General features: G+C 51.6%; 1 protein-coding gene across 4 annotated transcripts; it reads right to left on the minus strand.

The window, feature by feature from the left end:
* Nucleotides 1–8,248: 8,248 nt before the first annotated feature.
* Nucleotides 8,249–27,722, minus strand: CHST12 (carbohydrate sulfotransferase 12). 4 transcript variants are annotated; one of them, XM_005225089.5, is made up of 3 exons: nt 27,625–27,722; nt 27,201–27,343; nt 8,249–10,002 (listed from the first exon to the last, which is right to left on the minus strand). In XM_005225089.5, the coding sequence occupies exon 3, from the start codon at nt 9,927–9,929 to the stop codon at nt 8,670–8,672; it is 1,260 nt and encodes a 419-aa protein (XP_005225146.2). In that variant the 5' UTR covers nt 9,930–10,002; nt 27,201–27,343; nt 27,625–27,722; the 3' UTR covers nt 8,249–8,669. The 4 variants fall into 4 exon arrangements, with proteins under 4 accessions (XP_005225146.2, XP_005225145.2, XP_024840576.1 ...); XM_005225088.5 differs by lacking the exons at nt 27,201–27,343; nt 27,625–27,722 and adding an exon at nt 26,550–26,613; XM_024984808.2 differs by lacking the exons at nt 27,201–27,343; nt 27,625–27,722 and adding an exon at nt 17,126–17,258.
* Between the last annotated feature and the right edge of the window lie 208 nt (nt 27,723–27,930).

The raw sequence follows: 27,930 nt of genomic DNA on the forward strand, positions 1-27,930 counted from the left end.
CTAAAAGAAATCGTTTTTTTTTTAAAAATGTAAACTTCAATCTAAGCATCACAATTTATTTTAAAAAATCAACTCAAATTAATCATGGATTTAAGTGTATAATAGAAAACCTAAAGAAGATGGCATAGGAGAGATTTGGGACCCAGGACTTGGTGGAAGAGTTCTTAGATCTAACACCAAAGTCATAGTCCATTAAAAAAAAAAAATGAATAAGTTGAATCTCATCAAAATTAAAAAAAAAAAAAAAACCTCCTGCTCTGTAAAAGACCCTCTTAAAGGACAAAAAGGCACATACTTGCAGAGCAGGAGCAAATATTTGCAAACCACACATCTGACAAAGGACTCATTTCCAAGGTTTGTAAGAACTCTCAAAACTCCACCAATCCAGTGAGAAGATGGACAAGACACACAGAGCCACTCTGTCGGGGCCCCCACAAGTGGCCAAGTGTGTGCGGGGGCTGGACCCTGTCCAGAGCGTGTGCACGTGCCTGTACTCTAGGTCACCCGCAGAACGGAGGAGGCCAAGGACCAACTCGGGCCTGGTGGTCCTGGGGCCACATCCATGGGGCTTCAGGACCTGGGGGAGGCCAAACCACACGTCTCCAGGATCCCTCAACAGGGGCCCGAGGTGGGGAGTGACCTCCACAGAGAGCAAGTACTGGAGCGGAATGAGAGGGCACCCCTCTCCTGCCAGCCCATCGCTGCAGAAAGATTCACCAGGCCCGGGAACTGCCCAAGCCCCTTGGAAAAGCCCTTGGATTTCCCAGCAAAGGCCCCGCCCGGCAGGTGGTATTCCTGACCCGAGGCTGCCCCCTGGCGGGAGTCATGGGGACACAGGCAAACCCAGCCCTGAGCCGACCCAGGGACCCGGTCACCTTGCCTGCTGGACCCCTCCCCAGAGGTCCCACGTGCCGCTAGTAGTAAAGAACCCACCCGCCAAGACACGGGTTCAATTCCTGGGTCAGGGAGATCCCCTGGAGAAGGAAATGGCTATCCCCTCCAGTATTCTTGCCCAGAGAATCTCATGAACAGAGGAGCCTGGCGAGCTACAGTCCATGGGCTCGCACACAGAGTTGGACACGACTGAAGCAACTGAGCACACACACCTCCCCAGAGGGGACCTCGCTTGTGCCCATGGCATCGGGAGAAGGGTAGGGAAAGCCCTGGGGTCACTCCAGAGCCTCAGGGCAGGCTGGTGTCTGGCCCCTGGGAAGGTTCCTGCCTGAACGGAGCCAAAATCCTGGAGCAGCTGCTGGGCAGTGGCCTGGAGGACTTCGATCTTGGTCAAATCCCTCTCTCGCTTCACTTTCCTTATCTATGAAACTGAGACAGCTACGGAGCCCACCCCTCAAACCTACATGGTCTATCATGGCCGCCTCTGGCCACTTGGGACCACCTGAGCACTTGAATGGCATCACCGACTCAACGGACATGAGTTTGGGTGAACTCTGGGAGTTGGTGATGGACAGGGAAGCCTGGCGTGCTGCAGTCCATGGGGTCGCAAAGAGTCGGACACGACCGAGCGACTGAACTGAACTGAGCACTGGAAACGTGGCTGGCCTGAAGTGGTATATGCTGTGAGTATAAAATACACACTGGATGTTGAAGCCGTAGTATAAAAAAATAATTTAGACGCTCAGGCTGTAAAATAGCTTACAATAATTTTTATATGATTTACAAACTGAAATAACATTTTGGATATATTGAGTCAAATACATTGCTAAAATTAATTTCACTTCTTGTTTAGCTTTTAGGGAAGTTGTAAGAAAATTTTGAATTAACATGTAGTTCAAAGGGTTGTTGGAAAGGTTCAACGAGATGGCACCTGGTGGGCAACAAGCAAATCTTGACAAACCGCGGCCAGGTCTGTCCCCTACCGGAACAGCCGAGTGTGTGCTCACTCACTCAGTCCTGTCTGACTCTTTTGCACCCCCCTGGACTGCAGCCCGAGAGGCTCCTCTGTCCATGGAATTCTCCAGGCAAGAGTACTAGAGTGGGTTGCCATTTCCTCCTCCAGGGGATCTTCCCGACCCAGAGATCAAACCTGTGTCTCTTGCATCTCCTGCACTGGCAGGCAGATTCTTTACCCCCAGGGCACCTGGAACAGAGTGGCCGATAAAAGGAGGAATATCCTAAAAATCTTGGTTTTATCTGAAAAACTCATAGTACTCTGAATTCTATTCTTGTGCTTCTTTTCATGAAAATGACTTTTTTTTTTTTTTTAACAAAACTTGAATCGAAATCAGCAGCTGAGGAAGAGGTGCCTCCTTTGACCCGGTGGGTCAGTAGGGCCTGTGATCTCGGCCATGCCGCCCCCGTGAGCAGGAGGCCCAGCCCCGCTGCCCTCACAGGCCCTCCTGTCCAGCCCCCTCCCGCTGCCCCGACTCTGGTAACGCAACGAGAGAAAGAACTGTCTGCCTCATTCATTTCTCAGGAGTAGCTGGGGAGACTGAGCCACACATCTCCTGGGACTCCCCAAGAGGGGCCAGAGCAGGGAATGACCATCCTTGCAGACAGAAAGTAAGAGAGCGAGCCCCACGAGAACTCGGCCCGGGTGAGTTCTGGAACTGTCCATCACAGGGGCAGACAAGCCACAGTGGCAGCTGAAGTCGGGAGCGGAGTGGAGGTCACGTGTGAGGAGATTCGGGGAAAGGCGAGGTCCCAGCTGTCACAGAATAGGGGGAGAAGCCAGGGGGCTTCTAGGAGGAGGTGATGCCACCTTGAAGGCCCGGGCAGCTCTCAGACCCTGTCCCTGTGGCAGGTTTCGCGGTGGCCTCCGGTATCCACTCGCTCACTCACTCTCTTGGCAGCTGACGCCAGTTAGGGGGAAGAGTCTGACCACACCGGGGGAGGGGGAGAGTCGCTCCAGGTGCACACGACCTCGCCCTAAAGAGGCCCCTCCCAGAAGTCGTTAGAGCCACAGGGCTCCCTGGGGTGCCTCCTGATGCTCCACACTCACTGTGCGAGTGGACGGCCACCAGCCCCATCCTGGTGCCTGAGGAAAGGATCTGCGTGCATTCCCACTGCTTCCTTGATCACAACCAGCACAGGCGCCAGCTGCTGCGTTTTCCTGCCCTCTGGCTGGTCCCCTGACCACCCTCCCCCTCTCTGGCACGAGTTCACGCATGCACGTATGCACACACACACACACCCCACACACGTACACGCAACCAGGCTGCATGCCAGTTACTGCCTTCATACCCTCCGAGTGCACAGGGCTTGGAGAAAGGCTGAGAAAAGTGGATGCTGTGACAGCCAATTCTTACAAACACTCGAGGTGTTTGGCCAGGACAGAACGTGTTTCCATTCAAGATGTGACCACTCTGCTGAGCAGAGCACATTTTGGCGTCTTCACTAGCTGAGAGGTTTGGAGTTTCCTGAAGCCCCTCAGAAAGCTACAGCATCTTTCGCAGGCCTCTCTCAAAGTGTCCTCAGGAAGCAGAGGCAGAAGATGAGCACTGGGATCACTGATTCCCCCAAAGCAGTGACGGGCTGGGGCCAGGCTCCGACCGCCACTCTTAAAAAAAAAAAATGTATTTGGCTGCACTGAGTCTTAGTTGCTGCACACGGGATCCAGTTCCCTGGCCAGGGATGGAACCGGGCCCCTGCGCTGGGAGGATAGAGCCTTAGCCGCTGGACAGCCAGGGAAGTCCCCTGACCTCTACCGTTGCCAGCTTTCACACGAGCCTCTCCTTAACCTGGGGAGACGAGTACAGTAGCCATCTTCTGAGATCTAACCCATCTAATGAGGAAGAGGTCACAGGTTTGTGTGGCTTCCGAGTTAGAGAGAGGCAGGTTGGACCCAGAGTTAGGAAGAGGTTATCCAGCTACCAGGGGTGGTGAGGTAGTGAGCCTCCTGCCATGGCAGGTGAGCAAGGCAAAGCTGACCCAATCTGCTAGGGAGATTGCTGTGGGTTCGGGATGACCCCAAGATCTCCTCCCTCTCAAACGTTTTCTGGTCCAATTCCTTCACCTGCACAGATGTTAGAAGTGTTTATTTACTCGACAAGCCAAATTCGGGGGTGGTGGGGGAACAGCCTCCAAGGAGAATCCAGCAAAACAGCCTCTGTGCTGCCCATGAGGTTCCCTGTGGGCACACAGAGGGTCCACTCGGGGACACGGGACGTTGGCAGACGAGAGACAAGGCAGGGAGGGCTGTGGAGAAAGCCCACGGCCAGGGCAGGAGGGGTCAGGAGTGGCCAAGGGGAGGCTGTGAGGAGGCCCGTCTTGCCCGGTGGAGGTGCTGGAGCCTGGGCCTGGCCTCCGCCGGCTGAGATGGGGCGCTGGCAGCCCTGCACGTGGTGGGAGTAGGTTTATATGGGCCTGGGGTAATGGGGACACCCACAAGTGCCCCTGTCCCAGAGCTTGGGCAGGCTCAGCGCCGACTCAGCGTCCCTGGCCTCCCTGCAGGCCGCCCCCCGGTGCCATTCAGGCCCAGCTCATCCAGATGGCACCCCTGGGAGGCCAGCAAAGAGCAAAGGCAGGGGGTGCGCAACCGGGTCCTAGGAGCCTTGAGGAGGCAGTGCGCGGGGCTGCAGCGGGGTACCCGTGGGGGCCACCTTGACCCCTGTCACAACTCCACGGCCACAGCCTCGAGGAGCTCAGAAAACCCACGTCTCCGGGCCATCTGAGCAGGCTAACTCAAGGCTTGCACCTCGCCTCCACCTAGCACCTGAGTGCGTCTCCAGGCCTCGTCAGGTAACTACCTCTCCAGGTGGGTCCATAAGCCAGGCTAGAAGTTCCAGCTGGGAGAGGGCAGGGCTGGCTGGCTTCTCAGCAGCTGTGGCAGGGCGCCCCCTTCCCAGGAGGCTGTAGGGAGGTGGCGTGCACCCTGTGCCTGGTTGACAGTGAGAGTGTTAGTCACGCAGTCGTGTCTGACTCCTTGCAACTCCACAGACTAGAACCCCAGCTCCTATATCCATGGGATTCTCCAGGCAAGAATATTGGGAGGGGTAGCCATTCCCTTCTCCAAGGGATCTTCCTGACCCAGGGATGGAACCTGGGTATCCTGCATTGCAGGCAGATTATCATGTGAGCCACCAGGAAGTCCTTGGTCAGATACCTCTGTGTTAGAATGGCACCCTTCTGATTGTGCCCTCAGTCTGGCCCTCACGGGGCATCAGCACTGGCTCTGGGCAGAGCTCACGGCCGCTGAGGGCAGCCGGCCTCGGGCACCCTGCCACCTTGGCCGATGAGGAAGCAGCCCCAAGCGCAGGCCGCCCAGCCCTTTCTGGCTGCTGCCCACGTGGTGTGAGCTCCACTGGACGGGAAGAGACCCTAAAATTAATTAACATGTTTAAGGCAAGATTCTCTTGGCTCCGCAGACGGGTGCTGACGCCCAGGGCGGGCTGCCCCGCTGGGCTTTTCCTTTCCTTCCCTCTGCCCTGGGCGCCCCCGCCAAGACTGTCGCCCACATCACTCCACCCCGGGACCGCGGCGGGCTATGGGCTGTGTGTCCTTCCTGCCAACTCCCCACTCTTCCATCGTCAGCAGCCTGAGGGCCAAGCCATCCCAAGGCTCTGCCTGCCTCCTTCTTTCCAGGCAGTGTCTCCTCGCAGGGAGGCTTTCCCCAAAGGCTGGGCCTGACACTGAAGCCTCCAAGGCCTGCTGTCGGACACACGGCCAATGCAGACAAGGCAGGTGGGGGAGGGCTGGTCAGGTGTCTCGGTGGCAGGCGCTGCTCCTAAGCGCTCTGCTGAAGGGCAGGGCTCAGCGGGGAGTTAGGGTCGAACACCTGGGTTCCTAGGAATGGTGGGGCTGGAACAGGCCTTCACAGCCTCGCTGGGTCTCAATTTCCCCATCCGCAAAGTGGGGCCAATAATCTGTATGACTATGGATTCTGGTCCAGCCCATAACTTTACAAGAACCTTCCAGAAAGCCCTGGCACTTCATCAATATGCCTTTTCCCAAATTAGACCTCCTCCCTTGGAGAGTCTAGTCTCACAACAACTTTCTCCTTGGAGTATGACACCCACGGACCACCCGAGGTCAGGAATGAAAGGGGCCCTCTGGCAAAGAGACCGGTACGCATTAGCAGAGTGTCTGGTGGGGACGGCTGGAGGAGAAATCACACACAGGAGGGGACTTCTGAAGACACACTTGCCTGAGGCAGCCTGGGTGCGCCCAGGTCCTTCCCCCACCGGACTGCGGGCGGGGCAGCAGAGCTTGCCCAGGCCAGGAAGGCCCTGCTCAGGCTGGTCCCCCCACAGCGCCCCACGACACCCCCCACGCCACACCCCGGCCCTTCTCCCAAAGTGCTGTGGGAACGCCGTGCTCTGGGAAACATTTCTGGAAGATATTAGAACCCAAACATTTTTCAACCAAAATTTTAGAAACCCAGACCACTTCCAAAGACGACCGACTTTGAAACCTGACACTTCAAATCCACTTTTCGAATTTGTGCCCCCAAGTTTTGAAACCACAATATTCTGGAAAGCTCCTGGAAGCAAGATACCCTGGGAGGGAACCAACTGAGACGGCAGAGCTGCTGCCTCTGGATGGTTTTTAGGCCCCGCTTTCTGTAGACGGCTTTGAAGTGAGAGTGGTTTTGTCAAAGCCAGAGTTTCCGCTAGAATTTTCCTGGGAAGAAGCTCAGATGTTTGAGCTGAGCCCACAGAAGTGCTTGCTTGTTCCTTAAGGACACTCATCGAGCTGTAAACAGGGGTGGTGTCCAGATCTCGGGAGGAGTCTTGGATCCCTCGCTTCACACACTTCTTTCTCAAACTCTCCACCCAGCAATCTGCTGCCTGATGCTGCTGTCCTCCAGCAACTGGGGTGGAAAAATCCACGCCCGAATCACGGCTCAGCCCGTGTCTCCGCTAGCCGGCAGCTCTTCCCTCCTGCTGTCCAGGGGGCTGTTCGGCCTCAGAGCTGGAAGAAGGGACACAAAGCACCAGCAGCCTGTGACTGCGGGGCCCAGGCGGGCGGGGCGGGGGCTGAGCACGGAGGGGCGCCCTGAAGTCCCACCTCCCCACCCTCCAGTCTCTCGCCAGACTTCTCTTCACAGTTCTCACTCCTCTGACAGGCCCAGTGAACACCGCTGTGCCCTGGGTCTGGGGGCAGTGTGCCTTCCACTCCCTGCTGTCCCCACTGCTCCCGCTCCCAGTGAGGAGGGAGAGGGAGCGTGAGGGGCGGTGCAGGGAGCATGGGGCCACTCGGAGGCCATACTGGCGAGGGTGGAGGTGTGTGGGCCGGCATATGAACTTAACTCTTCCCATTTTTGATGGGGCTGGAGCTGACCCTCCGTGTTCCCAGTCTGTAGATCCCTTCACTCCAGGCACCACTGCTGACCATCCTGCTGGCACTGTGCCCCTGCCCCTCCGAGGGAGCTTTCTTCCCTTCAGAGGTCAGCGCCATCCCACTCAAGCCTGCGCCGGGCTGAAGCATGCCCAGTCCCCACTGCAGCAGGGGCATTCTGAAGGCCCGGAGACCTAAGCTATACGCTCCAGGCACAGCGCATGCGCTCACAGTCCCGCCAGCCTCCCACCAGGACTGCAAGCTCACACACTCAAAATCCGCCAAGTGCAGACGCAGGAAGACAGGCCGTGATGCCCGTCACTGACAAGAGTCACTCGGCAGGTCCTGGTCTGCCAGCGTGACGGTGCCATCACGAGCAAATGCCCTCCGGGTGGTGACCAGGACAGCCAGGTGGAATCATTTCGGGCAGGCCTGAGGGGTGACATTTGGTTCTCACCTAACGTACTCGAGGCAAAGGCAGGGACAAGTGTAAACCAGCTGTCTTCTTCATTAGCATCACCTCTGGCTGATGCATGATGACATAATTTCCCAAAGAAAACGCCCCAGCCTTCCCTTTTCACATGGATCACCTAATCAGAGAGCTTCCCCACTGGCTCAGTGGTAAAGAACCCACCCGCCAGGCAGGAGACCCGGGTTTGACCCCTGGGTAGGGAAGATCCCGTGGAGAAGGGAATGGCAACCCACTCCAGTGTTCTTGCCTGGAAAATCCCCACGACAGAGGAGCCTGGCGGGCTACAGTCCATGAGTTCACAAAGAGTCGGACACGGCGGAGCAACTAAACAAAGCAGCTTTCCCTCCTGGAGGGTGTGCTGCCCTTGCACAAACACAGGAAGGCCGTCTTAAACCCAAAGCCCTCCCTCCTGCGGAAGACAACCAGGAACCCTCCCTTCCTGAAATCGAGGCCCTGAAGCCTCAGCGCGGGCCACGGTGTTGCTCGGGGCCCTGGTGAGCATGCTGCCCCGCCGGAAGAACCACAGTGCAGGCGGCAGGAGCAGGTGTAACCTTTTACTCCACACCACTTCCTTCTCCACTTTTCATATTAAATATCTGAAATATATTAATCTTAAAAAAACAATATTAACTCAATGAATGCAGTACTCAATGAATTAACAGTACTCAGTGAATGCAGGGAAGGAGTAAACAGTAAGTCTAGACTGCAAAACCATAGGTTATTTTACAAACTGGAGTGTGGGTGTGATCCGTTCCAGGAGTTTCCAGCGGGCTCGTCAACAGAGCACTGTGGAATTCTGCGATGCGTCACACCAGGAGAGAAACGAAGCCGTAAAAAAATATATGTGGCAGGCCAGCGCTCCGTGCCCTGGAGGACGGCCGCGGCGCCACAGGCCCTCCCTTCAGGTTGAAAGGACAGCAGAAGCACTTGTTTTTTGGTGTTCGGGATTCCCCCAGCGCCTTCAGTCTCTAAGTAGATTTTCGGGCTTGGGGTAGCCGAAGAGAACAAAATCTGCTTCGTACAGTTTGTAAAGCTGCTGCCTCCAGGCCAGGGGGATTTTGGCAAACCAGCCTTCCTCCCAGCTGCTGGCAGTCCTGTTCCGGTAACTCGGGGGGAACTGCAGCAGCTTGTCCACCTTCAGCAGCCGCAGCAGCTGGGCAGCGTCCTGGTCCAGGGTCTCCAGCTTCCCCACGAAGTCGTAGTCGATCTGGCAGGGGTGGCAGAGCCGGTGCACCTGCCTCCAGTGCTCGTTGAAGGGCGCCAGCTGCTCGGTGTGCGGGTCCAGCAGGTACTGGATGAAGGTGGCGAAGGACAGCCTGAGGCCGGTGCTGAAGGCCTCGCTGACCGAGGCGGGCAGGCTGGTGTGGTTGGAGTACCTCTTCAGCATGGGCACCGCGAACTTCTGGTAGAACTCCTCGTTCTCCAGCTCGAACTTGCTGCGGAAAGCCGAGATGAGGCGGACGAAGGGGTCGCGCACAAACAGGAACTTGGTGTACTTCTTCAGTTTAATCTTCATGAGGTGCCTGGAGAACTTCCCGTAGCGCCGCCAGAACTTGTTGAAGGTCAGGTGGGTGCTGGAGTTGTGCACGTACTCCCGGGGGATGTCCAGCGGGTCGCGGTAGGGCGTGCCCTGGTCCGAGAGGCTCTGGCTCAGGACGATCATCACGCGCTTCCAGTTGGTGCAGGCCACCTTGGGCACGTAGCAGTAGATGACCCCGTGGCGGTCGTCCACGATGAGGTGGTTCAGCTCGTAGTTGGGGATGTCGTCGAAGGAGCGCTCCTTGGTGGGGAACACAAAGCTGTCGTTGGCGCAGAACCCCCTCAGCACGCTCCTCCGCTCGGCCTGCCGTGCGTCCGGGTCTGCACTCTGCTGGGCAGCGTGGCTGGACCAGTCGTAGCCCCTCACGCTCTCCTCCAGGTTGCCGAGCACAGGCTTGCTGGAGGCCGGCAGGGAGGGCTGCTCCACCCTTTTACTCAAAAGGGGGCCCTGCTTCTCCCTGACGAAGCTCTCCAAAATCTCAAGGCTGGAGGTGAAGACGTCCCCGGACGCTGAATTGGGGCTGGGGAAGGGCTTTAGCGCATGCGGCCTGGAAAGGGCCGTGTGCAGGTTGAAGTGGGCGGGGCCCATGTTGTCCCAGTACACGATGATCAGGAGGACCATGAAGGCGGACCCCAAGACCAGCCACAGGCGGAAGAGCCGGCTCTTGGTCATCGTGTCCATGGATGCCCAGGCCTTTCCCTGGGCCCTTTCACTTCGGCTTCTGGTAGAGACGGGACGCCGTGCTCTGAGGAAGCTGGAAGACAACAGAGGCCAAGTGAGTGATTAAGGTCCTCTCCCAGCCTGCAGCCCCGACAGGAGGGGCTGCTTCTCCACCTCTTCACCCTCTGTGAGCTGAGCTTTGTGGGGGACCTGGTGGGTGGGCGTCAGCTTCCCCACGTGATGTGACCCCCTTGCCCCACCCCAAGCCCCTTCTGCTGCGTCCACATCATCCAAACGAACACGTGAGCCGGGCCCCGTGAGAGGCCGAGGGAGCGCGTGATCTGGGCAGGCTTCTGCCGGGGCTCAGCCTTCACCCCACAGCACCGGCGGATGCTCAGGAGGGAAGACACGTGTGTGCTGGGGCTTCAGCACTGTGGAGGGCTGTCGCATGGCAGAGGGGGCAACTCCAGAAGAGAAAACCCGAAAATGAGTCAAACCCATGGAAGGAGTGCCCAATAACCACAGGTGGGCCCGGACCCAGAATGGGCTGCTTGCTAAGCCGTCCAGGGCTTCTCGCGCTGTGGACATCGGGGCACAGAGGGACGGAGCTCATCTTGGGAAGTCCAAAGGAGAGTCCCGCGCTGAGCACTCTCTGGGACAACTCCCAGTGTATACCTCTGAGTCTACGTTTCTAGTAGACTATGCACCTGGTATCCAACACATTTTCATTAGGCAGAAATTTGAATACAATCTCTATGCACCTTTGCAGCTTTTGTTTACCCTTAATTCACTTTTTTTTTTAATGGGAAAGTGAAACATACTCATGGTAAAGACGCTGGCAGACTGTGGTGCTGGAAAAGACTCTCAAGAGTTCCTTAGACAGCAGAGAGATGCAACCAGTCAATCCTAAAGGAAATCAACCCTGAATATTCATCAGAAGGACTGATGCTGAAGCTTCAATACTCTGGCCACCTGATGCAAAGAACTGACTCACTGGAAAAGATCCTGATGCTGGGAAAGACTGAGGGCAGGAGGAGAAGGCGGTGACACAGGATGAGATGGCTGGATGGCATCACTGACTCAATGGACATGAGTTTGAGTGAGCTCTGGGAAATAGTGAAGCACAGGGAGGCCTGGCGTGCTGCAGCCCGTGGGGTCGCAAAGAGTTGGACACAACTTGGCAACTGAACAGCAACATGTAATTATTACACATTGGGAGGAAACAGCAGCTGCTCCAGGGTCTGTGCCTGGAGAGTCCCAGGGACAGGGAGCCTGGTGGGCTGGCGTCTATGGGGTCGCACAGAGTTGGACACGACTGAAGTGACTCAGCAGCAGCAGCAGCAGCAGACAGGTAATGAGCCACACCACAGAAATCCTGAAGCAAGACTGCTGGTGAGATATCCTGCTGTCTCTTGTACAACTGTTGCTGCAGCTTTAGCTGGCTCCCTGCGAGTGGGTGTGAGTGAAAAAAGCAGCAGCAACACTGCAACAGCTTTCAATACCCTTTTAATGGTAATGGTTATAATCACACACTTTTACAACCTATTTTTAAACTAGATCACAAGTACCCATGTCACTGAAGATTTCAAGACCATCCCTTCTCAAGGATGTGCCAGGGTGAACAGTTTATAAAGATGAAGATGAAACCACATATATATATATATATATGTTTTTTTTTTTTAAAGTTTGCTACAGGCTGAGAAAGCAGCAAAGGGAAAAAGTAACTTAAGATGTCAGGTGATTTAAGAGACCAGTTTTCACTTTTAATATTAAGACCAACAAACAGAGTAGCAGTGATGCTGAGCCACGGTCGCATCTTGTGGACACAGGCACAGATCAGCCGCATGTTCATAATGCAAAGAACCACCTGGCCTGATGACCTAATCGCTTTATTTTTCAACCAAGAAGCAGTATACGACACTAATAAATGCCGGTGTCTACACTGTTTACAAACTCTGACTCTCTTTATTAATAATTGCAAGGAAAAGACACGATCACAGTCACAAAAAAGACAAATATTGTCTTCCCACTTACATGAGGTTCCTAAAGGACTCAGACTCATAGAGACAGAAAGTAGAAGAGCCACTGCCAGGGGCTGGGGAGGGGTGGGGAGCCAGTGTCCAGTGGGTACAGAGTCTGATGGGACAATGACAGGAGTTCTCTCAACGGATGGTGGTGACGGCTGCACAAGAGCTATGTCACGTTCAAGTGACATGAACGTGCTCATGTCACTGAGCTGAGCCCTTAAACACGGCCTAGGTGGTAAGTTTCATGTTATGTGTATTTTACCACAAAGAAAACATTGGAGGAAGAAAAATGCATTAGAGCGGTAACAGTCGACTTGTGGAGGAATTTCCAAGAGGTGATGCTGCATGAATACGGCAAATGTTGGACAGTGGGTAAAAACTAAAGCAAGGCCTAAATATGGTAGAGAACTGTCAGAGGCTAAGCTCGGAGCCTGCTGCTGGGGCCACAGGTTACTTGTACAACCCGTGCAAAAGCTCCTCAGGTGACTCTACCTGCAATCTGTTTATTAAGCAAACACTAAAGTTTTAAAAATTTATAATTGGGGGTTATTGCACAAAAACAGGACAGGTCTTCTCCTTGGGACAGTGGAGACGCTGCGTCTGGTTACTCACTGGGCGACTGGTCCGGGAGCCTTGTCTCACCCCGGCGTCCTGCCACGTCACGGCCCCTTCCAGCCCTTCCACACCACGGGGACGCGCCCTACACACCAGGCGAGGCAGCGCTGACCCACGAGGCTGAGGCCACGGTTCATTTCAACATCAAGGAACAAGGGCAGTCCTCTGTGTTGTCATCTTTAACCTCAAACAAGCCACAAAAGCAGCAGTGGTGGAAACCCAACGGGCTGCGCGCATTAAATGGCCTGTGAGAGCAGTGCTCTGGGAGGAAGGACCATGGCTGCCTTCACACATGCACGGAGCCCAAAAATACAGCGTCTCGGAACTGCGACGAGAGAGCAGAGGAGCGAACAGAGCAGAGACTAGCACACAGCACTGCCAGCAGCAAGCTTTACTCTTCAAAAAGGAGCGGGACATCCGGGAACTTCTGGCCCAGCAGCCTGGGCAGCTCAAGCCAGATAATCCAGGCAACACATCCCCGTCCTCTGGGGGAGATAGCAGAATGACGGGCAAAGCCAGGCTGAGAACCGACGAGCGTGCTTAGACACTTCAGTCGTGTCCGACTGTGTGACCCCGTGAACTGCAGTCTGCCAGGCTCTTCTGCCCATGGGACTCTCCTGGCAAGAATACTGGAGTAGGTTGCCATGCCCTCCTCCAGGGGATCTTCCTGACCCAGGGATCAAACCCGCATCTCCTGTATCCCCTGCATTACAGGCGGATGTGCTGAGCCACTGGGGAAGCCTGCTGAGAACCACAGACAGCTTCAAAAACATGTCAGGGAACAACAGTGACCTCATAAAGTAATTTCTGATTCATAAAATAAGGGCATTATTTCTGAACATAAATCTCCCAGTATTTCAAAAAGCGGTCAACAAAAAGCCCCACCAGTTTTGAAGCAGCAGAGCAAGAAGAGCCTTCACAGAGGAAATGCTCCCTGTCAGTCTCGAGCTTTTGCCTCCAGCAACAGAACCAACAGCAGAGCTGAGCTAGAAGTTTCATCTCTGGAGGGCTGGTTTTCTACCAAAGCAGAACACTGTGTCTAGGTAGAGTTTCTGGGCTCAAGGAGGGGGGGCTGTTAAGCATTTCTGCTCACACAGGGCAGGGTATGATGCCAAAGCAGACGTGGCCACCCCTGGAGGCAAGCACCCCAGGCAAGCTGGCTGCCCACCTACGGCTGCTGGTCTGAAGGAGCCGTCATGCCAACGACAGACAGGAGTCCAGGAAGATGGGGAGGTCTGTGACACAGAGCTGAGGGCCGACCTCCCTCACACTCAGGAGCATGTCACCCCAACACATTGAAAGCGAGGGCCACGTGGCCAGACCCACAGTCAGACACGTGTAAGGGCATTTCCCACAGTTTGATGGCAGAACAGTACAGAAAGGTCCAGCGGTGTGTGCTAACTTCATACGTCAACTTGACTGAGCTACGGCTGTGCAGGTGGTTGGTCCCACACTCCAGCGAGTCTGTGAGGGTGATTCTGGATGAGATTCAAGTTTGAATCGGTAGGCCGAGTAAAGCAGATGGTCCTCGCCCGTGTAGGTTAGCCTCGCCCACTTTGTTGAAAGCCTGACTAGAACAAAAGGGCAAGGGAAGAGAGACTTCCCTCGCTCCACCCGACTGTCTTTGAGCTGGAGCGCTGGCTTCCTGCCTTCAGACTCGGACAAGCACTGGAACCCTCACCACGGGCGTTCCTGGTTCTCAGGTCTCAGACTCAGATTGGAACCCACCAGCGGCTCCCTGGGTCTGAACTTCTCAGCCTCCACACCAATTTTTATGCAGGCAATTCCTTGTGATAAACACACACGCAGACACACACACGCACAGACATGTACACACACACCCCTTACTGGGTTGTTTTTCTGGAGAGCCCTCACTAATATATGGATGTTTATTTTGTCATTTGGACTGGGGTTTGTGGGTCTGTGTGTGTTTGTGTATTTACTACATAGTATACAAATCTGCCTGCAATGCAGGAGACCCCGGTTTGGTTCCTGGGTTGGGAGGATCCCCTGGAGAAGGGATAGGCTACCCACTCCAGTATTCTTGGGCTTCCCTCGTGGCTCAGACGGTGAAGAATCCACCTGCAATGTGGATTGAGTTCCATCCCTGAGTTGAGAAGACCCCCTGGAGGAGGGCATGGCAACTCAACTCCAGTATTCTTGCTTAGAGAATCCCATGGACAGAGGAGCCTGGCGGGCTACAGTCCATGAGGTCACAAAGAGTCGGACATGACTAAGTGACTAAGCAGAAGAAGAAGCAGAAGCAGATAGATACAAATGATCAAACCAGTCAGAATTAAACAGTGAGTGGTAATAAATGGAAATTAATGGATCTGTTGTTGTGGAAAGGAATGTTAGATGCAGAGAATTTCAGCCAGTATAGAATATCCAATACAAGTATTCCAGAGGGAGAAGCTGAGATTCTTTTTTCCCCCTATCGATACCCTGCTGTTCCAGTGCCCCATTTGTTTAGAAGACTGCTCTTTCCTGATTAAATCACATTAGCACCTCTGCTTTTTTTTCCTAAGTGAAGTTTACTGAGGTATGATTTTTACACAATAAAACGCACTCTTTTAAACTGCACAGTCTGATTAGTCTGGGCAAATGAACACTGTGTTTACGACACAGAACATTCCCATCATCCCCCAAAGTTCCCACACCGTCCCCAACATCCAGCCCCAGGCAGCCGCCAATCTGTTATCTGCCCTGTAGTCCTGCCTCTTCTAGAATGTCACAGAAATGGAATTACACAGGAAGCGAGAGCTTGTATTTGGCTTCCTTCACTTAACAAGATGCTTTTGAGATTTGTCTAGGATGTCGCTTGTTTCACGGCTGAACAGTACTTGCTATGTGGATAAACCATTATCTGTTTATCCATTCCAACTGACGAACTTTGGAGTTAGTTCTCTTTTTTGGTTATTATGAAAAAAATTGATACCAGCTTTTTTTGCATACAGACCAAGTTTTTTTTTTTTATGCTGAGACATTCAAAAAGTCAAAAAGATTGTACAGATTTTTCATTTCCTGGAAGGTTCTATAAGATCCATAACAGCAGATGTTCTAGAATAAAGCTTAGGGATTCTATTTAAAGATGAATCAAACTGACCATCAAAATATGATATATGAATCTTAGATTATCATTTTTCAATTATAAAATTTTATGGGCTCAAGTGATTACAGCAAGTTTGTGGGGCAAAAGGTTAATATACAAAAGTTAACCATTTTCCTATATATCAGCAATGAACAAGTGGAATTTGAAATTAAAAACACAATTCCATTTATTAGCACCTTCCCAAAATATAATACTTATGTATAAATTTAATATGTACAAGATCTCTATGAAGAAAACTGAAAAATTCTGATGAATGAAATCATCAGAAGAACTAAATAAATGAAGAGATATTCCATGTGCAAACTGCTAAGGATAGGAAGACTCAATATTGTCAAGATGTCAGTTCTTCCCAGCTCCATCGACAGATTAATCCCAGCCAAAATCCCAGCAAGTTCTTTGTAGACATCAACAAACTCTTTCTAAAGTTTGTACATGGAGGCAAAAGACCCAGAGTAGCCAAACAATACTGAAGGAGAAGAATAAAGCTGGAAGATTGATGCTATGAGGCTTCAAGATTTACCACAAAGCTGCAGTCATCAAAATGGTGTGGTATTGGCAAAAAATAGAGAACTAGATCAGTGGGACAGAATGGAGCCCAGAAACAGACCCCCATACGGCCAACTGATTTTTAACAAAGGAGCAAAGGCAGAACAATGGAAGAAGACTGCAACAAATGGTGCTAGAGCAACCGGACATCCACACGTCAAAAAAAAGAATCTAGACACAGGCTTTACACCCCTCACAGAAATTAACTCAAAATGGATAAGAGACCTAAATGAAAAATGCAAAACGATTAAAGCTCCGAGAAGAAAACTTAAACGACCTTGCATATGGCGATACCTTTTAGATAACACCAAAGACACTATCCGTGAATGAGATTACTGTCCACACAAAGGTCTGTACAAGAATGTTCACTGTGACTTCATTCAAAATTACTACAAACTGAAAACAACCCCACCAAGTGAATGAATCAACAAACTGGTGTGCACATTCGGCAGAAAAACCGCTCAACGATAAAAAAGAACGAGTCACTGATTCACACATCCATACACGCCGATTCACACATCCATACATGCCGATTCACACATCCATACACACCGATTCACACATCCATACACATAACCACACAGACGGATCCTGCAGATGAACCCAGACACGAAAGAGCACATGCCACATGATTTCACTTTCAAGTTCATAAAAGGCAAAATTAGTTAACAGAAAGCATCAACTGCCAAGGGACAGGGGGAAATGTGGGCGAGGGACATTTTCTATTCCATTGTCTGTAAGGGTGGTTACACAGGTGGGTATATCTGTCATGGAAGTTAACGCTTAAAATGCGTGCATTTGATTGCATGTAAATTATACCTCAATGCATTTGACTGGAAGGGGAAAAAATGTGAGCGGTCTTATTCATTCAATCTCCGAGAGTTAAAACTTTTCAGCATAAACTCTATGCAACTAACCAGCTGTCACTCACTCCCACCATGGACGACAAGAACACCAGCTGCTGAAGTCCTGCACACACGCTTAGAGACTGCGAAGAGAAGGACAAGGATTCCGAGGCCCAGGCCAGTCTCTGCCGAGCGGCCTGGCGTATTTCTTTAAGTCTGAGTTTTACTTCTTTACCTATAAAACAAGAATAATCAAGGTCTTCCTGCTACCCAGAGATACTGAGAGGATGAAAATGAGAAAATATCAGCTAAATGTTGTAAAATAGTAAAGCATGTTCTTTACACTATACCACTGGCCCTTTTATCTTTCTGTTTCATGTGGCTCTCAAATATAACATTTTTATTATTAGTCATGCTATCTATCAATATCCAGTTATTAGCAGTCAAACAAGAATGTATGGTTTTAATTAATTTTATAATAAAAACAATAGTAGCTAATATGCTTTCCAAAGTGCTGATATAAGGTCTGCATTTCTCAAGTTATTTAATCCTCACAATAATTTTGATAGAGTTAGGGCAAAATAGCCAGGCAAGTTGCCCAAGTGTGAACAGCTACCACTGCTCAGAGTTGACATTTGACAACTGATTTCAGAGCCTACGTTCTCAACTATTACACTCTACCAGCCTCTCAGGAAATATTTAATGTGGAATTGGTTGGTTTTTCTAGGCACTCAAATTTTTATCACCTTTATTTCTGAGAGAATTCGCTTCTCCTTGTCCAAATAACCAACTTCTGAGCCTTAAATCAAATGACATGACCTTCATTAAGAAGTCCAAGAGTGTTTCAAATTTTATTTATTTATGCTACTGGCAAAGAGACCAGAAACTATCTACTTCTTATCCAGCTTTGCAAACACTATATAAGGCAAATAATTCCCTGTGGTTCTCATCACTGCAGTCGACAGAAATCTGGAAAGTTTGTCAGTGAAATCAACATTTACTCTCTGCACCCTCTATTGCCCAGCCCTGCAACTGATGCTCTGGTGCTGGATTAAAACCCCTATTGAAAGGTGTATTTTCACTTCATGCCACCAGCATTGGGGGTTTCAGTTCAGTTCAGTCGCTCAGTTGTGTCCGACTCTTTGCAACCCCATGAATCGCAGCATGCCAGGCCTCCCTGTCCATCACCATCTCCCGGAGTTCACTCAAACTCACGTCTATCGAGTTGGTGATGCCATCCAGCCATCTCATCCTCTGTCGTCCCCTTTTCCTCCTGCCCCCAATCCCTCCCAGCATCAGAGTCTTTTCCAATGAGTCAACTCTTCGCATGAGGTGGCCAAAGTACTGGAGTTTCAGCTTTAGCATCATTCCTTCCAAAGAAATCCCAGGGCTGATCTCCTTCAAAATGGACTGGTTGGATCTCCTTGCAGTCCAAGGGACTCTCAAGAGTCTTCTCCAACACCACAGTTCAAAAGCATCAATTCTTCGGCACTCAGCTTTTTTCACAGTCCAACTCTCACATCCATACATGACCACTGGAAAAACCATAGCCTTGACTAGACGGACCTTTGTTGGCAAAGTAACGTCTCTGCTTTTCAATATGCTATCTAGGATGACTATTGGGGGTTTATTTGCTTGTAAAATTACTTCACTTGTATTCAGTTAACCCTGAGAACTAAATCTGACAGTGTATCCAAATAAAAATAAGTAATAAATGGTGACATTGATGAGAACCAAAGGTTGATGTTCATCCCAGGACACCTGAATGAACACTGAGCCAAACTCAGCCTTTGAAATAAAGTAACTTCCCAGAGAGCTGGCCACAGCACAGACAGCCATCTATTGACATGGTGTCTTCACACCTGGTGTTTGAGCCCAGGGAGAGCCTCACAGTAGCCAGGATACTAAGGTAGGCACTCTGGCCCCATTTTCCCAAATTAGATTTCAGGTTCTTGGGAGACGGGGGTCATGTCTACTATTTCTTCTGTATTCCTCACAGGACTCAAATACTCGTTGCGAGGTACTTAACCCTGGAATCCAAACAATAACTCATTTCCCAGAGCTAAGTCAATTCAAAGAAATTATTTCAAGGGAAAATAGATAATAAGTTTTACTACGATTAGCTGAAAAACCCAATTAAGGGCTTTATCTTCCTAATACACACAGACCCTAGCCTCTGCAGCCAGCTCTCACCCGAGTCACTGCAGCAGCCTCTGACCTCTGACCTGGCCTCCCCGCCTCTGCTCTCGTGTCCATACAGTGCAGCCACGGTTATTCCGCCAAGGTCAGATCCCGTCACGGCTCTGCTCAAACTCTCAATCACTGGGGTCCAATGTCTTCCCATTTCCAGTACTTACGATGGCCCATGACCAGCCCTACAGACCTGGGATCCCACACTCCCATGCCTTTCACTCCCCATCAATGGCCCCACTCGAGCCACAGTGGCCTCCTCGCTGTCCACCACCCGCACCAACCAGGCTCCCACTGCCTGGACGGCTCACACCCGGGAATCCTGTGGCTCACCTCGGCACCTCACCTCATCAGCAAGGGCAGCCCTGATCACTCCCCACCCTGCCAGCCCATCCTACCTGCTTCTTCTCTGTCTCATTTGTCATCACCTAATATGAAATTAAAAGACACTTACTCCTTGGAAGGAAAGTTATGACCAACCTAGATAGCATATTCGGAGAAGGCAATGGCACCCCACTCCAGCACTCTTGCCTGGAAAATCCCATGGACGGAGGAGCCTGGTAGGCTGCAGTCCATGGGGTCGCTAAGAGTCGGGCACGACTGAGCGACTTTACTTTCACTTTTCACTTTCATGCATTGGAGAAGGAAATGGCAACCCACTCCAATGTTCTTGCCTGGAGAATCCCAGGGACAGAGGAGCCTGGTGGGCTGCCGTCTATGGGGTTGCACAGAGCTGGATACAACTGAAGCGACTTAGCAGCATCAGCAGCAGCAGATAGCATATTAAAAAGCAGAGACGTTACTTTGCCAACAAAGGTCCGTCTAGTCAAGGCTATGGTTTTTCCAGTGGTCGTGTATGAATGTGAGAGTTGGACTGTGAAGAAAGCTGAGTGCCGAAGAATTGATGCTTTTGAACTGTGGTGTTGGAGAAGACTCTTGAGAGTCCCTTGGACTGCAAGGAGATCCAACCAGTCCATTCTGAAGGAGATCAGCCCTGGGATTTCTTTGGAAGGAATGATGCTAAAGCTGAAACTCCAGTACTTTGGCCACCTCATGCGAAGAGTTGACTCATTGGAAAAGACTCTGATGCTGGGAGGGATTGGGGGCAGGAGGAAAAGGGGACGACAGAGGATGAGATGGCTGGATGGCATCACCAACTCGATAGACGTGAGTCTGAGTGAACTCCGGGAGATGGTGATGGACAGGGAGGCCTGGCATGCTGCGATTCATGGGGTTGCAAAGAGTCAGACACGACTGAGCGACTGAACTGCATTGAATATTAAATATGATCTCTGTTCATTTCCAAGGCGAACCATTCAATATCATGGTAATCCAAGTCTATGCCCCAACCAGTAACGCTGAAGAAGCTGAACAGTTCTATGAAGACCTACAAGACCTTCTAGAACTAACACCCAAAAAAGATGTCCTTTTCATTATAAGGGACTAGAATGCAAAAGTAGGAAATCAAGAAACACCTGGAGTAACAGGCAAATTTGGCCTTGGAGTACAGAATGAAGCAGGGCAAAGAGTTCTGCCAAGAGAACTGGTCATAGCAAACACCCTCTTCCAACAACACAAGAGAAGACTCTACACATGGACATCACCAGATGGTTGATACCGAAGCCAGATTGATTATATTCTTTGCAGCCAAAGATGGAGAAGCTCTATACAGTCAGAAAAAACAAGACCAGGAGCTGACTATGGCTCAGATCATGAACTCCTTATTGCCAAATTCAGACTTAAATTGAAGAAAGTAGGGAAAACCACTAGACCATTCAGGTATGACCTAAGTTTCTGCCAAAACGTGATCCACTGGAGGAGGGAATGTCAAACCACTCCAGTATTCTTGCCACAAGAACCCCATGAATGAAATTCTTTAACAAGTTAAAAGAAAAAAGCTAAAGAAAGCATCAAATCTCTGATATGTGACCACAGCCAAGAGACAGGATCCTGAGAACAGTAACAACAATGGAGAGGAAATAAGAACAAGTAAACTCTCTCCATAAAAAGGGCCTGGTGAGTGATCCAGCTGCACACAGAATACCAAGGGTCTGGCCTCTTCCTTCATTAGAGTGGGAAGCGTAGTGCTTTGTCTTTATTTTGATCAACGTTATGTATGTATGTTAAAGGATTACATCATCAACTGTAAACACAGCCCCCAGTCCCTGCTTTCCTGTTACCCATCTCCATCTTTCTCCCCCATTCTTGTTTGTTTTTGGCCATGCGGCACGTGCGGTCACAGTTCCTCGGCCAGGGATCAAACCCGTACCCCTGCCACGGAAGCACAGAGTCTTAACCACTGGACTGCCAGGGAAGTCCCTCCCTCATTCTTAGCTTTCTCTTTTGGTGTTACCACCTGCCTCTAAGTAATCGCCCTGGGCGATAACCGAATAGTTCAGCTTGGGTATCATCCACTGACTTCCCCAAATAGTGGCAGGCAGCAGGCAGAAATGCAGTCTTTCTTTCCTCCATCAGCCCTTCAAACAAGCATGCCACGCTCATCTCCACGCCTCCTCCAGACAGGCATATCATCATTTTAATGAGAGCGATATTCAGTGTTTACATAAATTATTACCGTTGCGCAAAGGCTATTCACAGCAAAGCCTTGCAATACACCATAATTATTTTTCTTTCCTGCACAACGGCTTATTTTCCCCGGAACTTGTTCACAGTCTCATGCTTTCATTTGCTTTGTTTTCTATGTACTATCACTACTACAACCCCTGCTCTGCCAACTGTCTGCATCTTCCCTCCAGATGCTTCAGAGCACCAGGGACTCTGACTTTCATCTTCCCCAAAAAATCCCTTTGAGGAAACATCGAGGCTCAAGTCATGAGATACCTGCTCTCCGTACCCAGTGCCTGGCTTGGCTGGCATCCCAGCTTCTCCACCTACCCAGCAGATTCTTTTCACCTTTTCTCTGAGGATAATTCTATCTCTTCTAGTTCTGACTTTCCAGATTCCCCACCTTATTCTGGGAAAGTATGCTTGCCAGTCATTTCTTTAAAATACATGAGAGACAAATTTTTGGAGCAAGTGTGAAAATATCTTTATTCTACCCTTCTTTGCCTGATTTTAAAATTCAAGGTAAAATATTTTCCCTCAGAATTGTGAAAGCAATGCTCTCTTGCCTCCTAGCTTCCAGTGCTCCTGTAGATGGTTCCCAAGCCATTCTGCTCATCCTTTGATGACCCGCTGGTGGCCTTTGTTCTTTCTCTAGAAGCTAACACAATCTTCTTAGTCCAGAGTTCTGAAATTTCACAACAGTGTGTCTTGGAGAGAGTGTGCATGGTTCTCTCTCCATGTGAAGTCTCACCATGGAAATTCTGAAACACACACCTTCAGATGCACTTTCAAATAAACTCCTTGCTTCCAAACTCTCACTAGTCACTACCAGAAATTCAGTATTCCTCCCTATACAAACTTGCTTCCCACACTCTGAATATCCAAATTGGGAACTGAACAGACGAGGTGAGTGGCACATACCTGCATTTTCATCTGTGGTGCTGGTCACTCAGTGGGCCCCTTCAAAGGAGGAAGTTTTGGTTTCAGGATTTACCTTATAATTTTGTGGATGATTTTATCCCATTTCTTGCTGAAACGCTTATTATGTAAACTGCCTAATCTGATCATTTAATTTTCTTTTTTCTCTCATTTTCCATCTCTTTTTGTTGTTGTTCTATTTCCTGAGCTGTCAACTTCTTCACCTACTGAGTTTTTTATTTCTTCCACTGTATTTATACACATGACTCATCTTTTTGGATTTCTGAATGCCCTTTTAAAACAAAAAAAAATCCTCAATCCTCTGTGGTGACCTTTTCCTAAATGGAAAGGAAACCCAAGGAAAGAGGGGATACATGTATAAGTGTGGCGGATTCACTTTGCTGTACAGCAGAAACACAACGTTGTAAAGCAACTATACTCCAATAATGTACATAAAAAAGAGCGCTTTGTCCTTGTCTACTGATGCAGTATTTTCCAGCTCCACGTGTGCGTTAGTGACAGTATGCTTTTTAAGTTTTCTTCCGGCGTACTCTCTACTGCTTCCAAGTGTGTGTCACGATCTCTGTCTTCCCAATCAGAGGTTTCGTCGCTTGTCCCTGGTTGCTGCTGCTGCTGCTGCTAAGTCACTTCAGTCGCGTCCAACTCGTGTGACCCCATGGACGGCAGCCCACCAGGCTCCCCTGTCCCTGGGATTCTCCAGGCAAGAACACTGGAGTGGGTTGCCATTTCCTTCTCCAATGCGTGAAAGTGAAAAGTCAAAGTGAAGTTGCTCAGTCATGTCCGACTCTTTGTGACCCCATGGACTGCAGCCTACCAGGCTCCTCCGTCCATGGGGTTTTCCAGGCAAGAGTGCTGGAGTGGGGTGCCATTGCCTTCTCTGTGTCCCTGGTTATCCAGTCCTATTTAAGGGGAAAGGGATTAAAAGAACTGGAAGCTTTGGACTCTAGAAGGGAGTTATTAACTATGAGCTTCGTTAGTGAGTGATCCAATTGGGCCTCCTTACTGTGGACCTTCCTGTCATTATTTTGAGATCCTTTCTCAGGCTACTCACTTTCCCCAAAGATTCTTCCATTCTCCTGCCTGGAAGGAGAAGTACCAATTGACATTACTCCGGGAGCCACAGAGGCTCCATTTCCTTCACTCTCTAGTGCTCTCTGCAGCCGTCCACCCCTTCTCCCCCATCAACTACACCCAGTGTTTCCTATTCCTCTCTGAAATTCAGTTCTCTAAGCAGTTACAGAAACCACCACCTTGGTTAAGTACAGGAAGTGCTGAGTTACTGAGTCAGTTATCATTAAGCACATCTGCTGGCAAATGACTGGTGAACGATGAGCCTGGCTGCAGCCACAGACCCACTAAGTACTGTGAAACTAGCCACTCCTCTCTGAAGAAAAAGAGAAAGAAACAATCTAAAAATTGAAACTGAAGATGTTAGTTTAAAAAAACTACAAATAGCAGCATTTGTTTCAGTATTATCAATATCCTGTCTCTTACCCAGGAACTGGCACTTCAACCTGAGACCTTTCTGGAAGAGAACCACTCACTAGCCTTAGTGACTATGCAGTAATGACTGTAAGCTACATTTCCTTTGTCAACCATCCAATGTGCTCCTCTTCTGCCATCTACCCCTTTCCTGCTGGCATTCCCCAGGATTCCCTCCCAGGGCACATTCTTTCTCTCCAAGAGCACATCTCACCCAGGATGGCCCACACATACCGTAAATTTCACAAGCCTAAAAATCAGATGCATTTTAGCCCCTTCCTTCTCTACATTTGCTCCAGTATTCCCTAGCTCAGGTACTGGCCCTCCTCAGCACCCACGTGAGACATCCTGGTTACTTCGGCCTTTTTCCTTTCCCTCTCACTGCATCCCACAGAGTGCAGTAGCACTGTGGACTCTCCTGCTTCTTTCAAGCGGACACCCTTCCTGACTCTCAGCCACTGTTCTGACCCACGCCCCCTATAACTGTACCCAATTCAGTCTCCATCTCCTGATACCCTGGACCCATTCCTCTGTTCTCACAAGGATTACTTCTCTAAAACACATCTTTCACATTCCACCCCAAACCTTGACTACCCCTCACCAAGAGGATAAAGTCCAAGCTCCCTGGCAAAGCATTCAAGGCCCTTCGATCAGAAACCACTTTCTGGCCTTGGTTTGCATTTCAATCCTCAAACCCCATCCTCCAATCAACACAGGGACTCACTGCTCCCTCCCCTCAAACATTCCATTCACTTCCTCGTTTCCACACACCCTGGAATGTTCTCCCCAAACTTCACTCATCTCTCAAGGCCCAACTCATGTCACCTCCACTATGGAAAACTTCTGCAACACCTAACAACGAGTTTAGCTGCTCCCTCTTTCTTCGCACTTTGTAAACACCTAGATAACAACGCTAATCACAGGGTATTACAGTCAGGCTACCCATGCCACCAGCTTCGAGCCCCACCTGGCATCTTACGAAGGATGAGAGGCTCAGTTTGCTCAGCTGATGAAGCAGGTGCACACTGAGTGGCAGCGAACAGCACTGCTGGCTTGAAAACACCAGCCCAACGTCTTACAGACCATCTGGCAAGAAAGCGAACATCCATGCATTTCCATGCAGGCACTCTAAATTCTCAGCAGCGCTCCCCTCAGGCAACAATTTCCTAGGTGTTAGCAGACACTTAGGTGGTAGTGTTGCAATATATAAGTGTATCAAATCAACACTCTGCACATCTTAAACTTACACAATGCTACATCAATTATATTTCAATTTAAAAAAATCTTCCCAGTATCTCCTTTTTCACCCTGACACCAGCCCTGTCTCACATTCCCAACACCAGATGTTCACAGAGAAGGGCTAGACTGTGTCCTGATTTGGGGGCAGGTGAGGACCAGCTGAGCTGTTTCTCAGCTGCCCCCTGCCTGGACCCACACATTAGGGGACAGTCTCCTTAGAGATGCGCTTGCATCCACTCTCCCCCAATCCACATTCTCATTCATCCAGGGTCTCCCGAGTCTCTCCGGCGTCGAATCATAAAATAAATAATTCAATAATCACAGGAACACTATGGCTTGTTGTGCTCCGCGCCAGACGGAACCTCGGCTCCAGCCAAAGGCTCGCCGGAGATGTCTTGGTGGCTGCGAGCCCAAGTGGAAGATATAAGTCCTACTGTTCGCGACTAATACATGGCTTCCTCGCGCTGTTTCTGGAGCAAAGGCTCATCTGAGCGGTGCTCTTCCAGGACGCGCCCGCCTCGGCCAGGGCTGCAGTTCAGGCCAGCGGTCAGCGGGTCGGGGGAATGCCCGCGGCTTCGGGCGGCCCAGGGCATCGGGCGGGGCCCCCCCTGCAATAGGCTGGTGCGGGGACGCGTGCGCCCGGGGCGCCCGGCCCCGCGCCGGAGCCCCGAGCGCCTGCTCCCGCTCCACGCTCCCGACCAGCCCGAGGGGGAAGCCGAAGACCCCTCGGCCGCCGCCGGCCCCCTGCAGGATCGATGCCCGGCGGCCAAAACGGGCGGGGACCAGCCCCGACGGCGGGAGTTGACCAGCCGCGAGCTCCAGCGCCCGGTCCAGGTCTCCCTCACCCCCGCAGGACTGGGGCTCAGAGACGGTGCGAGCCCGGCCAAGGTCACACAGCGACGGCGCGGGGGCTCGGCCCGGGGCTGCACCGGACCTGCCCCGGCGGCTGAGGGGGCAGGACCAGCCCCGGCTCGCCGGCGCCACCCCGGTCCCGCGCCCCTCGCCTCACCTCACCCTGCACCCCTCATCTCGCCGCTCGCCTCACCTCGCGCGCCCCTCACGTCCCCTCGCATCACCTCACCTCGCGCCGCAGCTCGCGCCTCCAACGCCTCGCGACCGGCGGCGCCTCTCGAGGCCGCCCCTCCACCGGCCCCGCCCCCTGCTCCTCCTCTCGCGAGAAGTCACGGCCGCGGAGGGGCCGGGGAGGCCGAATCGCACCCCCACGCAGTGCGCCTGCGCCTTCCGCACCGCCCCCGGGCCTCCCCAGCCCCTGCCATGTGGCGCCGTATTTACGGCTCGGAGCGACCCCGCCCCCGGCCGCCGGGAGCCCCGCCCCCTTCCCAGTAGCCAATCCTGTGCGGCCGGGCGCTCGAGGCCAGCGCGCTGCTGCAGCCGCTCGGGGTACACCAGGCCAGCACCTGCTGTCTCCCGGACCGGCTCGCGAGCAGCGACTGCCTGCAGGGCATCCTTATGCCAGGCCCTGTGTGGCCTTGAGCAAGTGACTGAACCTCTCTCTGTGACTGTCTCCAAGTACCTCAGTAGGGCCGCGACTTCGTCCTGCAGGGAGCTAACGAGACTCAGATATATGGTGCTGAGCGAGGTGCCTGACGCATCATCTGCACTCCCCTCGTGGTTCTTACTGTTTTGTTTTTTTTAATTGGGGTAAAAATACACATGTCATATTGCCTCTAACCATGTTTCATGTACCACGGGGCAGTAAGTGCATTCTTACTTCGTGCAACCGTTTCCACTGTTTGTCCCCAAGACTTTTGCCGTCAGTTGTTCATGGTTCCTCCAGGTGAATGAGTTGCCTTCTGATGAAGCCACGTCTCATTCAGTCACGCGGTGGGGAGATCCTGCTGCTGGGCCCTGGAGCTGGGGGAGTAAAGGAGACAGGAAATTATCTTATTTACATATTATTTATTTGTTTATTCTGTCTGTGGGGATCTTCCTTGCTGTGAGGGTTTTTCTCTGGCTGCGGGCGAGGGGGCACTACTCTTCAAGGCAGTGCGTGGGCTTGTCATTGCGGTGGCTTCCTGTGTTGCGGAGCCCTGGCTCTAGGGGAGAGGACTTCAGTGGTTGCAGCACGGTGGGCCCAGTAGCTGTGGCTCCTGGACTCTAGAGCACGGGCTGTAAGCCCCTGAGTGGTGGCTTACCGGCTTAGTGGCTCGGCGGCACGTGGGATCTTCCCAGATCGGGTGTGGAACCGGTGTCTCCTGCTTTGACAGGAGGATTCTTTACCACTGAGCCACCAGGGAAGCCCAGGCCTGCCCTGTTTGAAAAACAAAAACCAGACTGAGACTTCTACCTGCAGCTAGCCCCTTCTCAGCTCATCTCTCAAAGCAGGGGTCTCTGCACACCCTCCATTTCCCTTCATCCTACTTCCTGGAAGAAGGTTTCCTCTAGGAGGCAGGCGCCAGCCAGGCAAAGACAGAAGCACCCGGGGAGATGCAGAGACGCTG

The sequence above is a fragment of the Bos taurus genome, chromosome 25 (genome assembly GCF_002263795.3).
Source record: "Bos taurus isolate L1 Dominette 01449 registration number 42190680 breed Hereford chromosome 25, ARS-UCD2.0, whole genome shotgun sequence".
Lineage (NCBI taxonomy): Eukaryota > Metazoa > Chordata > Mammalia > Artiodactyla > Bovidae > Bos > Bos taurus.